Source organism: Anthonomus grandis, chromosome 5 (genome assembly GCF_022605725.1).
Source record: "Anthonomus grandis grandis chromosome 5, icAntGran1.3, whole genome shotgun sequence".
Classification (NCBI taxonomy): domain Eukaryota; kingdom Metazoa; phylum Arthropoda; class Insecta; order Coleoptera; family Curculionidae; genus Anthonomus; species Anthonomus grandis.
Genome location: NC_065550.1, coordinates 13,613,751 through 13,629,494, shown reverse-complemented (window position 1 = coordinate 13,629,494; position 15,744 = coordinate 13,613,751). Strand labels below are relative to the sequence as shown.

Here is a 15,744-nt window from a genome sequence, read left to right as displayed (position 1 = left end):
TGCTGTGCTGAAAATTAGTTTCGACTATTGCGTGTGAATTTTCGACTGACCATACATGAAAGTTGTGAGTAATATTGATGCTAGTGAATTTTTCCTTTGGTAAAAAGTATGCGCGATACAACAGCACGATTATCATTTATCCAACCATAAAATTGCATACACCTAACATATACTCTTCCGGTTATAGGTGCTGTACACGCTGTACGTGGTATACGCCTTACTCGTAAAGAGTCGTGATTACTCTTTTTTGTGGATTGACCAATTGGGTACAATCAGAGGAATTCTTAAACAGCAGCTGCAGCATTCCAATTACAAAAGCCGTAACCAAAAACTACATAAACTTGAATATTTGAATACTGAATATATATATTTGAATATTTCATATTTGAATAGATGTGTGGCATTTTATAAAATTATGGCCGACCTTTTTACTTTAGTATAGAGATGTTGAAAAATAATTGATCTTCCAAATTTGAAACAGAACATAAGATAGAAAAGCAACATTTGAGACAAAAAAATTTTTAAACGACGTTTTTTGAAGAAAACGAGATTTGCATTAAATTATGAATAAGGTATGAATTAACATCCTGTATATTCAACCACTTTTTTTGGACAACGTTCCGGCTACAAATAATTAATTCTTCTTGAAGTTGTCAAAAGAAATAAATATATTATTATTCCTTTTTAGTTTTACGATAATTTAGCCTGCCCAAAAGGAACTCGGGCATTATCAAGGACAGAGACAATAGATTGCCAGTTTTCCTCTGCCTATATCAAAGTGGAAGACAATTGGAAATTCCTAAATATTTCACTTAAAATTAACGGCAATAACGAGTTTCAACCTTTATTTTTTCCGAATTTCACTGAAAATACAACTACTTTAAGAGGTAACAATTTATAATAATAGAATATGTTTTTAATAGTAATAGTTAATCATCCTTTTAGCTGTTTGGAAGCCAGTAATCAACTTAACTGGAATATATGAAAGAGGCAAAATACGTTTACGATGGAAACTTCCTGAAAATCTAGATTGCTTACCCGACGAATATCGGATTTATCATGATAAAGGGTATAGCATGGCGAAAAATATAATGACTAATAGTAAGGACGAACAAACTATGATACTAAATGTTAATGGACCGAAACGCAATGTTTCAATAAAAGTAAGTGTAAGTGTGTTAACAGTTAGTGCATTGGTCCATCTGTAAAAAAAGTCATAATGACTTTGCTGAGAAGCGAAATGTATCGTGTGAAGTGAAGTGAAATTTATTTCTAAAAACAGAGTCGGTGTTCGTAAAAATATTATATTTAGTTGATCATGGTAGAAAAGTAATTTCGATATAGCTCAAAAAACTGATAAAACTAAAATTCAACTAAAATATTAAATTACAAGTAACATCACAAGTGGTTAAATAGGTATTCAAAAATTTGTCAAGTAATGACCTATACACTTAAATAATAAGTAATTAGCACGCTTAAATATGCTAATTTCAAACAATCAACTTCTTCACAATAAGATATATTAATCAAGTAGATATGTTATATCTATCTAATATTTATATCCATATTGCTGAACCGCCGTTTTTGACGTTAGACCGGGCGTGGACAGACACTAAAAAATAAAAAATTATACATAGAGCAGAATTAAATTAGTGGTGGATGCAGCTAGTGCCTATTTAAACATAAAATCATAAAATTTTTATCTTCTATATCTAAGAAAAATATATAAATAACATATTTTATAAAAGTTGTGTTAGAAGCTGGTAGAAGACCTTAAACTGCTTTCTCTAAGTTTTTGTAGTATGCCGGATCCAGAAAGTAGGCTAGTATTTGGTTTTTCTCCTCTGCTTTGCGACTAAGCAGATGCTAGTTTTCCGTCTTCATATTAGAATTTTATGCCTGGATTCTTAATTCGTATCCACCTTATCTTAATCACCTTGATTCTCTGCGAAAAGTCTATCATCAATTATTTTGCATAAGTTTTTCAGGCTATCTATAAATATGTTATCTATAAATTTGGTATCAAATGCACAATTAAATGAAGATCAGCTAAAGCTACTTTTATCTCTTAACCTTGATAATAATAATAATTACAAATGTTTTAACAAACAAGCAGTAATAGTAATATAGAAATTAACTAAACAAATTGAAAGAAGATAAAAAAAATAATTAAATACATTTGTAAATCCGCAGAAAAAAAAACTAATGTAATTGTTCCTCCAAGAACAAAGTTTTATAATTAATTTTAAAGCGCGATATGCGAATTGAAAAATTAGGTCTAAGTCGATTATAAATTGTTACGGCATTGTAAGTATAACTACTTGAGAAAAGAGCTGTGCTATTTGTGGCAATGTCAGAGACTTATGTCTTATATCTCTTAATGTCTTATTATCTCTTATCGTAATAGATAATTTCAATAAAAACAGATATACTGTCGCACGGAATGAGTATTAGTTGTAAAGCAACCATTATTATTTTCTAGTTTTTGCCATGCATCTAGCCAGGAAATATATTTTTTTAAATTAAACAGCTTTATCATTTGGTCCTTGACAAATATTATCTGCAAGGTAAACTTTTTGAACTTCTAAAACATTTGAAAATACTGTTTTATAATTAAGTTTAAATGCTTTTTTAATTATCATGTTTTGTTCCCTGTCATATACATCTTTTACCTGGACAAATTTAGCAAATTTTGTAGTTGAGAAATTAAACTAGCCAAAAATCAGGAAACACAAATGTTTTATCAAGGTTTTTTAACTTCCGCCAATTATTAATTACATTTTTAGATATATGCACAAAATCAAAGGTTGCAAAAATCTTACTATCAGGAGTTTGTGGGTTTAGAAAAAAAACTACTATTGTTAGTTAAATTATTAAAAAGTGATTGATAAAACCATTTTTTGCATCAAGGAGATCACATTTCTTGTAATAGGAACCATATCTGCCTCTTTAATTTTACTTACTGGTAAAAGCTTTACAATTTCAGAAAATTTTCCATAAGAACAAATGAACAAATCATAAATGCTAAGACGGTTTATGCTAAAGAATTGTAATTTGAAGGAACACCAATAAGAATTTTTCCCCTATAGTCTAGTCTTTGAGTTATATAAATTTCATCAATTAATAAATTAACAACTTTCTCAGTCAGTGCTAAAGAAGTGGATACAATGTTTAAATAATTAGTAATGTTATCATTATCATTAGTTTTATTTAAGTCAGAATTTGGTGACACATTAAAGCTAGAAGAAAGATACTGTAGGTACCTCTTGGTGGGTAGATTAAAATAATCTCTAAGCAATTCATATGTGCAAGGGGATATAATATATAACATAAAATACATTACTATAGTTGATGCGCAATAATGTTTTTGCTTTAAAATAAGTAAAGTTATTTGGTCTATTAAAAGTATTACTCGATTACAAATGTCACTATCTTTTTCATCCTCTAAGTTGTGTGACGCCTGTTTTAAGAAATCTGAATGGTTAATGAAGTCATGAAATTTCTTTAGAGATGAACAGTATGGTATATTAAGCTCACAATAATCAGAAGACTTATACCTAGTTAATATATTTTGCGCACTTTTTGTTAAATATGCAGGAAAATTTGAAAAAATTTGAGGCACTGCTGAGCAAACTAATCTTGCTTTAACTCTAATCTTAGTGAGCGTGCCATCAGGTAAACGATACAAACGACACAAGGCAGAAACAACAGAATGTTGAGTAGGAGCCCAATTATCTTTAGCTATGGCTTTTAGCCATTTAGTTTTAAGTTGCTCATCTTTAAGGAAGCCAAAAACAGAAATACTTGCCTCCCCTACTCTTAAACTACTTTTGTAATTAAATTTACATCAGCAGGGACTTAGCATGTTTCAAAAGGCAAAAAAATCTTTAATGAATTCCTATATATAAATAAAGGTAATAGATTTTACTATTACTACCTATACTTACTAATACTATTCCTTACCAGATTTCCTCCAAATATGTTTATAAGTAAAACATACATTTTTTGATGTGAATAAAGTGATGTAAGCATTAACCTTGGCATAAGTTTCTAGTTTTAGTAGAACACAAGATATTTACAAAAAATCCCAAATCACACAGATAACAGCACAACACAAAAATCTTAAAAGTGATATGTAAAATAAACTTGAAAATCTATTAATAGCACAATGACCCACTTAAGAAGCCAGCCGGCTCCACGTGTTTCTGTTTACAAACAAGCGTTTGTTTTTATAGTATATAATACACCGACACTGGCTGAGAGATGTTACTAAGACTTAGTAAGTTCTTAATAATAACTACATTCACTTGCTTTTTTACACCAGTATCTGAAATCCTACATATCTTCTTGAAGAAGTGTTTTAAAAAAGGTATACATATTGTTCCGGTATATTATAGGAAATGCTAAATTTGCTGGAATTCCTAATGAAGTGTTACATACTAAACACGTATGTCAAGATCACTTCCAAAGCGAGGACTCTTGTACCAATAAAAAGCTTTATTTAAAAAAGGAAGCCGTTCCCAAGAACTATGCTCTTTTTAGCTGACTCTAAGTAAGGAATTGAGGCTACAATAAATTTGGCATTAGAACAACTTTTAATTGTATCTAAACTATTCTGTATACCAAGTTTTTTTGTAATAAAAATCATTAGAGCCCGCTATAAGTAAAACATAATCATTCTTACTAAATGTTTTAGTTAGAAATGGAGTATTTTCAATAACATTATGTAAGTATGCACCTGGTTTAATGATGTGTTCGAAGTTTACAATTTTATAGTTACCTAAGCCTTTCAGTAAGGGATAAAACAGACATTTTCCCTGGTCATTAGATAAAAAGATCAAATAATTACGCTTAGACTTTTTTTTGGTAATATATTACTATTGAAATGAGTATTATTAATTAAACAATCTTCTCCGTGTTCGTCTAAACTATTCATAGTGTTACTGCCAGCAAAAGCTTTGGGAATATTGTCATGGTGGTTGTTTTCATTCGTCAAGAGACCGTCAATTCTTGAAGAGAAAGCAGTTAGTAGTTCCTCTCGTAGAGAAGGACTTAGTACAGAAGGTTTTGCTGGAATCTGCAGAGGGAGGTCTATGGGAGAGGATTTCTGATTTGGCCGAATAGAAATCCTGGAAATTTCTTCTTTCAGCTCATTGATCTCTGTGGAATAGGACCAGTTATTTATTTCTAGTACACGAATGGTAGAGTCCATATTTCTGTTTAGGGTATTAAGATCTAATATCCTTTTTATATTCAGAAATACTACTACATTTATCTTGCATAGAAAAATGTAATTTGTTTTTTTCACAGCTTTCCTAGATGATGAATCTAAAATTTGCAAAAACCGAAAATATGGCTCTAACTGTTTTTTTTTTCAAATGAAACCAGGGTAGTTCATTACCATAGTTTAAAAGTTTTTTTTTAATAATTTGTTGCCGGAAATACGATTTTGAAAATTATAGACCCATCTACAATTTACAACGATCATATGAAATCTGTAAAAAAATAAAAGACGGTCAATTATATTTTTCTAGGCCTACTTGATGGATTTTAAACTTATGCTCATAGCACTCTAGATCTAAATCTTAAAAAATTTAATAATTTAAAGGTTAGATATTAAAACTTAACATATTGCGTGTCATTTTTCTCAGAATGTCATTTTCTATTAAAATTAAAATCCGCCGGCTTTTTAAGCGGTCGAAGGACAATTTGGGTCTGCGATTTTACTATTGCAGTAGGTATCTGTTGCGTAGCTAGTTTAATCTATGGTTTGGTACAAATTGTTTTATATATATTATATTTTATTAAATATGTAATTTTCAATATTGTTAGTTTAAAATATTCAAAGCAAAATTGTTATTCTTTAATTAGAAGAATACTTCTTTAAGGTTCTATGCTATTATTATTAAACTAGGTATTTTTGTTTCTGAATACTCGATTGATCAAACACTCGCTAAGTATTATAAAGAGTCGTTGATAATAATAATAATTATTATTATTATTAATAAATATAATATTTATTAATAATAATATCAATATTTTAGCACTCTCACATCAGTGAAATAAAAAAAAGAATCTGAAAAAGCAGAATATCGTCTTTTAGAATGAAATAGGGTATATCTAAAAATAATCTTTTATCTATTACAGGTAATAACTTGCAATTACTATATTAAAAACAAAATGCAAGATATAGAAGAAGTAAAAGAGAACCCAAAATATTACGCAGTTGTTAAAGTGCCGATTAATCTAGAGAGTAAGTAATATATAAAAAATAAATATCAAATTATTTATTATATTAAAAAGTATCATTTTAATTTGATTAACTTGAGGTATACGACTATAATTTTAGAGCCGGATCCTCCGTTTAATATAACGTATAAGTGGAGCAACGAACTGGATTTTACGTATTTGAACATATGGTGGGAATATGAATACAGAACAAAAAAAATAAAAGAATTTAAAATTCGTCTTGAATTGAATGAAAACGAAATTAGTTCAAAGACTGTATCGCCAAGTGGTGCTATTCAATATTATGAATCGTTTAAGGTAGGAACGTAGGATTGTTAGTTATAAATGTTGTAGGCTTATATGCATAATCTTTTTTGAAAGAAAATTAAATTAAGATACTATCTTTTTAGAAAGTGTACTAGATAGGTTACTCTAGTTTTAATCGGTACTAGGGTAAGTCGTTAGGCGGTGCTCTAGTTTTAAGCTCATAATAATTCTCATTTTTTAAATTTCGACGTACGGGCCAAAATTAGAAAAGAAAAAATAATTTTATAATAGTTTTGAACATCTGAGATTTGATCTACTAGTAGAGAAAATTGAGTGGGCTTAAAAATGCCACGTACCCTGTAGAGCTGATCAAAAGGATACTCTCTGTCTTTACCTGAAATTTTCGTAAGGATTCATTTTTCTTCAATTTTTTATGGTTGTGGGTGTATTTTCAAGATATACCAGGTTATCATAATTAATACGCGGAACTGATATTATACAGGGTGGCAATTTAATAAATTTACAATCGCTAAATCTGAGAAACTAAAAAAAATATGCTGAAGCTAATTTCTATAATAGAAAAAGGAAAGAAATATTGTAATAGCTCCGTCTACTTACGACTTCACTCCCAACTACCACAACTTTATAATCTTAAATGGCAAACCACTACTCGTGATAATTTATCTGAAAGCTCTCATCTGATTTCTCATTTATCTGAAAAGGCTTTTATGGTACCTTACTTAATGAAAGGGAAAAATACAACTGTAATTTAATTAAGTAATGTTTTATTCAGTGAACACAAAATTACATCGAAGGTATTTTTGTAGGCTTTGATTGAAAAGCATTTTTTAAGAGCTTTCATCCAAAATCTCTATAGCTCTATCACATTTGTTTAAATTAGCATTGTCAGACAGAGAAACCTTCATTGAAAACACTATATACTGTATGGTCTGCAAATCCAAAACCGGACTGTAATAAAATTAAGATTTGTAGTAAAAATGTGTTAGTCCCAAAGCCTGTTATTAAAAGTCTAAAGCTTGCATAAGAATATTATGATCAATAATATTGAACGCTCTTGGCAAATCTCTATAGCTGTATTAAGAAAAATTCTAACACAATGTATTTAGTTTTTGTCTATCAATTGATTAAAACTAGTCTCTTAATCACTATTTTGGATAAGCAGACCATGGCATCCTATATTAACTTTTCATTAAACCAAACTAACTCTTACTCAATTTAGAATTGATATAGGCCTTTGGTCGTCGTATATATCATGTCTAATAGTCTGTCATCATAGTCTAATTGCAGGCTCAATATTACTGAATACTAATATCGTTTATTTTGATTACGAATCGTACATTATTTTTATATCTTTGTTATTTTTAGATTGAAACAAAAATTATAAAATTACACCTGTATATATCAGCATTATCAAAAGATGGCGAAACCTCCATTGAAAGCACCACAGACTCCTCTATATCGCCTGCAAATCCAAAACCTTACCCTTCTAATAAAATTAAGATTACTGGTGAAAATCTATTAGTGCCAGAGCCTGTCATTGAATACTTCGAATCGAGATTCGTTATTTTTAAAAGTGAATGGTACAACTCTGAAAAGGTAAGTAAAAAAAAAATTGTTTACGTCAAAAGCTAAACTATTTAACAGTTTCAAATAGGACTGGATAAAGAAATTGATCTGGTTAAACATGGAATTATAACTAATGGAATGCTTCCAAGACATAATCAATATCTTAATGAACTAAAACTCTCCAATTCTTCGAAGGAGCAAAGTTTAATATTTAACCGAAAGCAAACCATGAACGATGGAAAAAAATATGTTCTTGTGGTGTTTATAACCAACTCACTGAATATGTTAAGAGTCATAAACGTATATAAGAAAGAGGGTAAGCATTAATATATTTTATAATACTAAAAAATGATCACTAGTGTAAGTATTAGTTAAAGGGCAAACGAAAATTTTTTTAATCAAATCAAAGCAAATCAAATTTATTAAATCATAGTTACCCAGTTATAAGTTATTATAATATTAGAATCAATAGAGTTGTTTATTTTAAATCTAGTTTTTTGGCTGTGATTTATTGAATATCTAATTTTTTTACGATTGTGCATTAAGTAACCAACAGTTGAACAGAATAAAGTTCTTTTATTTATATAGATTTCATTATAAATTTCCTGAGTAGGATATAAATATTATTTTTTAACAAATATTTTCAGTATTTTATTATACATTATCTGAAGAGGGCAGCATTATCTAAAGACTTGTAATACATACTGCCCAGATTAATATTTCATATCTTAGTACTGATTTTACTAAACTTTGGTAAATGGTTATAAGCATACTTCTGTTTTAAATATTTCTAATAGCGTAAAATTTGTAAATTCGAAAATTAGCTTTCTAGGAAAAGTAAAAACCAACTAAAAATATAAGCATTGTCAATAAAAAAACTACGAGCAAAGTAGATAAAGAATTTTTACATATTTTACAAATAGACAGTCAAATAAGACTAGATTTGTAAATCATACCCAGATAGAAATTCTAAATGAAGTAACTGAAAAGGCCAAGGAGATAGTAAATAAAACAATATCCACTTGGGATATTTTTATGGAGTTTTAGGATTTTCTTATATTATAAAAAACAATATAATAATAATAATAATAATAATAATAATAATAATAATAATAATAATAATAATAATAATAATGTGTTTATTTTGTAAATCATAAAAAACAATCCGAATCATAAATATATATAATATTAATTTTGTCATTGATTTACAAAAGGGAGCCAAAAACAATTAAAAGAAAGATCACGTATGACTCCGAAAACAAAAAAAAAGAATTCAAAAACAAATATACAACTGAAAAATATTATATACTACAACTGTTGCCCGCAGAAAACTAATGAAAACGTACCAAAAGAAATACATATATACATACATACATATTATAAACCTTGATCAAAGCATCACATAAGACGTAACCAGACACCATGCTACTAAAACAGTAATTTTACCTTTTTTTTCAAAGAGTCCTCCGATAAAGCTTTTAGATCTGTAGGAATGTCATTATAAAGCTGATAAAAGTTATAAGAGAAAGATTGCTGAAAAAAAACTGATCTTGTGAGGTGGTAGAGTAATTAACCCTTTAAATCTTAAATTTAAGTTATGAACGTCTGTTTGCTATTTAATCTTCTCTAGCAAGCAATTATTTAAGTATAATTTTTTGAAATAAAACCAAAGAATGTAATTTGCTTCTCTTTGCCATATTTAACCAGTTACAGTCTTTTAGTTTACGAGAGACCGGCTCATGCTTTCTAAATTTATAGATGTACCTTAAACAAGATTTTTGTACCCGTTGAATCTTTTGTATTTCAGTGAAATCTAGACAAGGTGAGTAAACCACATCACAAAAGTTAAAATGGCTCAAAACTAAAGGGTCAGTCAGCTTAATTTTTAAAGATTGCGATTGTGAATGCCTGTGAGAATAAATGGATAGATGGGTTAATAAGAAGATTATGACGATTTTAAAATGATAACAAAGTATTTAGATCCTCATTTATGACTTTCTCTGCATTAATATATTGATGGAAGAAAAGAAAAATAAACTTGTGTATAATCGGCATATTGGTGTACCTTGCAGAATTTTAGGCATTTAGTGAGGTTATTAGTATAAGTATTAAAGAGGAAAGGGCCCAAAATTGATCCTTGTGGAACACCACAACTTACCCTGCCATATTCTGATCTGCCATCTAATGTTTTAACAAATTCAAATCTATTTGAAAGATAATCCATTAGAAGTACAATTGCGTGCTCTGAAAACTCAACAAAATTTAAGATTGAAGAAATGAGTTCATGCTTTATAGTGTCTAATGACGAGAGAAATCTAATAGAATTAAAGCTGTGCATTTGCTGTCATCTGCAGCACTAATTATATCATCAGTTATGTTTAATAATGCGGTTGCACAACTAAAACCAGGGAGAATTTTATACATATTTAAATGTTCCGATATTTGTGTAAACATTATTATTCCATGAACTTTGGACGTGCTTGTAAGGATACTTATCGGCCGAAAATCATCAAGTCCTGAAACTCCAGCATATTTCTGAAAAGTTTTGAAAATGAAGCAAAGCATAAAATTAAAAATCCATTGCAGGAAAAAATCAATGAAAATAACTGAATCTTATATAAAAATAAGACCACTAAGATAAGTTTAAGAATATAAAGTGCTAATTAAGAAAATAAAGTGCCACATAATACCGTTTATTGAATAATAAGAAGATACCCAATCCCGTGTTTTAAAATGTACCCGGTCGACTATCGATTGTCGTTCAGTTTGGTTCACCGTGTGGTGCTGCCGCGAAGCGTCAAATCTAGGAACGATTCATTTAAGCTGCTTGGACTTGGCTTCTTTAAAACCGATTCCAAGCGATCTATCGGTTTTAACCGCGGTTAAACCCTTGGTTCACCTTGAACAGTCCCTTTATAACATAACCAATCGTGTCCGCTTGGACGTGTTTGGTTGATGTAACTTCGTAATTTGTCAGCTGTCACTATCATAATTTTGTTTGTTTTTAAAAAATACCCCAGACGCCAGTATTATATGTAATTAGTTCTTAAACATAAATATCAAAAAAGAAAACTTATTAGCCATAATAAATTTTGTGTCATTTTTAAAAAAGAAATAATTTGTTGTTTGTTTTTATTTTTTCCCGCACTTATTTCAATATCTTTGACATTTGACGTTTAGAAAACAGCTCCGGACGTGGGTAATTACTGTTCCAAATTGTTGACGTATAAAGGGCTAATTGGTGACGTCACGTATCTCAAGCGGTTATAACTATAACCGCTTGGACGTGCTTGGTTAATACCATTTAGGAACGGTAATTACCGGTAGACCGCTTGGAATCGGTTTAAGTAAGGTAGAGATAGGTCGAACCCGCTATTTTTGTATAGCAGTTGCTATTGCTACTGCTAAATTGAAATAGCAGTTAAATATAGCTGCTATTTAAATCAGCTCTATTTGATACGTTATGTATGTGTATGTATGTATGTATGTATTTTGATTAATAACATAATTTTAATTAAATATATTTGATTGTTCTTTTTAAGAATGTTTTTTGTGCCCATTCGTTACACAAGTTAGTTTTTGAACCTAAATTTTATTTGAAAATTTAAAATTAAACTTTTTTAAAATTAAATCTTTGATTTACACGATTGTTATATTATGTTCGTTTAAAACGGGCTTTAGAACTCAATAAAAATTAATTACGACGATGATAGTCATCGTCGTCACAACGGTACTTTTTACATGTATTTAATTAAACAAAATTAAATGTACTTATATTAAATATTTAGATATTCCTTGTCACCCAATAACCACCTCTTTTTCTACCAACAATGATTATAATTTGCTTTAATCTGAGAAAAACAACAACAAATCACATTTTGTTTTTTAAAAACACACCATATAAAATAATGTGGCCCGAATTGCTGTTCCGTTAAATAATATAATAATAAACCGGTCATAAAGCTTACTCTCTCCACTTTACTTGCTAAAAATGCTAAATAAATAGTCGAAAATTGCCGAATCACGTCTCGCCGTTCAGTCACAGTCCACAGATTACTAATACTTACTAATACCACAGTCTAACAGAGTTGAAATCTATATACTTTGCTAATACTATTGGTCGCAGTCGAAGGTCGGGTATCGCAGTTTTACTAATCTAACCAAAATCGGCTCGTTTGCACTGCACATTAATATTTTCCTATTACAGCTGCTACAAATATAGCAGCTATTTTTTGGATTCATAGCAGTTACAAACAAGATAGAAGTTATTCTAGCAGTTATAAAATAGCAGGCTATTTAGCAACCCACCTCTAGAGTAAGGTTTTCAACGACTCTGGAAGCTACGCGGCCGTGTTGGTTATTTTTTTGAGAAGTGGATGATGCTGCCAACTATGTTTTTATTATTTTTTTTAAACATACAACAAACATTTGGTTTTATTAAGAGGGTCAAGTCAACTTAAGGGTGAAGGCATGTTGAAATTTCTTACAAGTTAAATTTTATAAACAAATAATTACTTATACAGAGTGCTTCAGCAAGGCGCACGGCTAAAATAGCGCTTAAACTATACCTAGTGGAAAAAACTTAAGTAACATGGTTAAAAGGTTGACAAAAATCTACAAACTAAAATTAAAAAAAATAATTTTACATATAATAAGTTATGGAAAAATATGTATTTTTTTTCAAAATTTACTCAAATAAAATATGCAATAACTCGATTTTTTTAAATGGTACATCCTGTATTTTTCTCTTTCATGAAATTTGTTTATTTAATGTCTAAAATTTCTCACAAAGTATATCCTACGCTTTTTTTGAGATATTTTACATTTAAATTTAATATAATTTTAATTAATTTTATAATTACAATAAATTATAAAAAACGATGTTAATAAAATCATCTGTATTAACTGTGTATTTATGTATGTATTTATACTAACAATTATGTATTAAAACTAACTAATAAAAGTTTAAACTTGTCCTAAAGTTAAATTATAACTACACTAGAAATTATTCTCAATATGTCCTCCTAAGTTTGGTGCGCAAGCATTAATTCTTTTTAAAAATGAATTACTCACTTTTTCTAACATATTAGGTGTTATTGTTCGGATAACCTCTCTAATTTTTAACGCTCCGCTTCCCACGCCCACGAAAATTGCTTTTTAGATGTGTTCCATATATTGTCTTATTTGGACACCGTTGCACGTTTCGGCTTAATTTTTTTTATATTTCAGTTAAAGGATTGATAATGCCTACAACTATAATATGAGAAGTGCAGTAAAATTTAAGAAATATATGAATTTTTCAATTAAATATTATCATACATCAAGGCAATTTAAAATATAATAGTAGATTTCACACCATATTTTAAAATACTTTTAGCAATCCAGCAAACCTTTTTCTGTAAGTTGGTACAAAAAATAATTCAAAAAAAATGACATTCCCAAAAAAAAACGATATATTCTAAACCCTTCCTTAAGCATATTTAACCGCAACGTGGCGTCTTCTACGGATTAACTAACTACTTCGTTTTTAACGAAGCGTTTTAGCGTTATTTTTCAGTTTCAGGTTTTCAGGCCATATTATATTTTATTTAAATGATGCATTTTTAAGTAATATAATGATGACAAGGTCAAATAATTCCAATTTAAATAAAAACAATTTCTTAAACAGAAATAATTATTTTTATGGATATAAAGCATTTTACTAGTGTGTATTTGATTCGATTTTTTTGTTGTAGTTATTTAGTAGTTTTGTAAAGGCCTGTACTTATAGTTATTTCTAAGTCTTCTATTTTCTTTTAATAAAGTTGTAAACTTAATAACAATGGTACCATTTAAGTCATGCATGAAATTTGTTTAGCAGATAAAAGAATAGAAAATAAATAATCTCTTCAAAACCTGATTTAAATACTATTAAATAGCTAATATCTTCCATTTTAGACTTTCTAATTAAGTTTAGAGTAAGACACCATGTTAATATTTTATAATTAATACGTCACTGTCATTTATTAAACTATTGTGCCATTTTCATGGTTAACTAAGTAATCTATAAAATATTTAAAAAAATTATTAAATTTCATAAAAATGAGTATTTATTTCTAAACCGCCACTCTAAAAGGCAACTAGTAATTTATTTGTGAAAAAAATTTAGGAATATGATATACTAAATTTAAGGTATTTTAACTGCCCATTAGAATATAACATAAAAATAGGGTCTTCCATTTAAAAAATGGACTTTTCGCTATTTTAGTGAATAAAAGATATTAGTTATGCCTTAGTTTTTAACAAAAAACACGCAAAATTATTATGTCAATAAAAATTCTTAACACTATACATTTATTTTAATGTGATGTTTCTAATATCCATACTTTTAGGTTTTCCAGAATCCACAAGTAAATACTTCATAAAAAACGGTCAATTGATCCTTTATTTTGTCTCAAAATACTTTATTTTTTAAAATTATTTCCTTTTTACACCAAACAGTTACGTATAATTGACTTGTACTGGGTAAAACCATTCGTGGTTTTGATTAATTTATTCGATTTCTTCTCTTCCTTGAGATTGAGGCTTCTGGCATTAAATGAACATTTTATTCGCACTTTTTTCTTAATAAGGCATTTGGAGTCATATATGAAAACCTTTAATTAATATACGGACTACAAGGTGATGTTTTTACCGGAAATTTTTTATAATGTATCAATTGCGCATTTCTCATTCTGCCTACCCCGATTAACGCTATTTAAATTCAATATTTTTAAATGGAGTAGTTGCTGGAATATTTATTACTCCTAGTGCTAAATTACTTTAAAATTAGATGCAATAAGGGGCTTCCGGCGTTCTAGGAACCATAAATCCGAGTTATGTTGTTGCCTGGTATATTCTTCTATTATTTTAATTTTTTATATATTTTAAAAAATGTTTAGAGGGACTTATAAGTTCTTATAATGTTTCTAAAAATGTTTTACTTTTCCTTTTAAGCTCACCCGGTGACAAATCAGGATTTTGACATTGACCGCCACAGCTTGCGACAAATGCTATATTTTCTTTTCCGCTATAAAGTTTTAAGTATTTTGCACTATATACAGAGTTTGATGATCGAAGATACGTGAGCATTTATTTCACCTAAATTTTCATTAATCAAAAATCATAAGTTATTTTTTCTCGAAAACGGCGACAGATACAAGGCCATGATTTAAAAAAAACCTACAAAAAAGGTGATATACACGACTTTCAGGAAACTTCGCAATTCTAAAAATATTTTAGATGATAAACCATATTAAACCACGATAAAACCCTAATTTTCAGAGTGTTTATTTACATCTAACGTATTAGTTGTTAATCACCTTGTATATAAACGCGTGTAAGGGCGTCACTAAAAAATCAAGCTGCCATTGTTCAAATAAAAAAATATCGTATACTTTAGCGTAAGTATATTCTATTTTCTGAAGGTTTTCTTTTTGCATTCAACCTAAATCGTCTTTGTTCCTTTTCTATAATAATCAGCCATATTTAAAATCTCTTCAAAGCAACTTAGGGCAATAACTATTAGCGTGAATAGTAAGCATGTCGGTTTTTGTATATGTTTTGTTTTGTTATCTCATACACTGCCGCCGCGCTGTCAGAAAGCCAAAAATCGTAATTTTATAATAATATGGCAACATGGGA

At 28.9% G+C, this 15,744-nt stretch overlaps 1 protein-coding gene across 3 annotated transcripts in view; it reads left to right on the top strand.

The window, feature by feature from the left end:
- Positions 1 to 15,744, top strand: part of LOC126735978 (uncharacterized) — a 68,309-nt gene that overhangs the window by 12,442 nt on the left and 40,123 nt on the right. For all 3 annotated transcript variants that reach the window (XR_007660575.1, XM_050440109.1, XM_050440110.1), the window contains exons 5-10: positions 689 to 887; positions 946 to 1,163; positions 6,148 to 6,253; positions 6,350 to 6,546; positions 7,882 to 8,112; positions 8,161 to 8,398. Coding sequence is in view for 2 of the 3 variants with exons in the window: in XM_050440109.1 (XP_050296066.1) it covers positions 689 to 887; positions 946 to 1,163; positions 6,148 to 6,253; positions 6,350 to 6,546; positions 7,882 to 8,112; positions 8,161 to 8,398 (1,189 nt within the window). In the remaining variant the exon portion in view is untranslated. The remainder of the gene's footprint in view (positions 1 to 688; positions 888 to 945; positions 1,164 to 6,147; positions 6,254 to 6,349; positions 6,547 to 7,881; positions 8,113 to 8,160; positions 8,399 to 15,744) is intronic.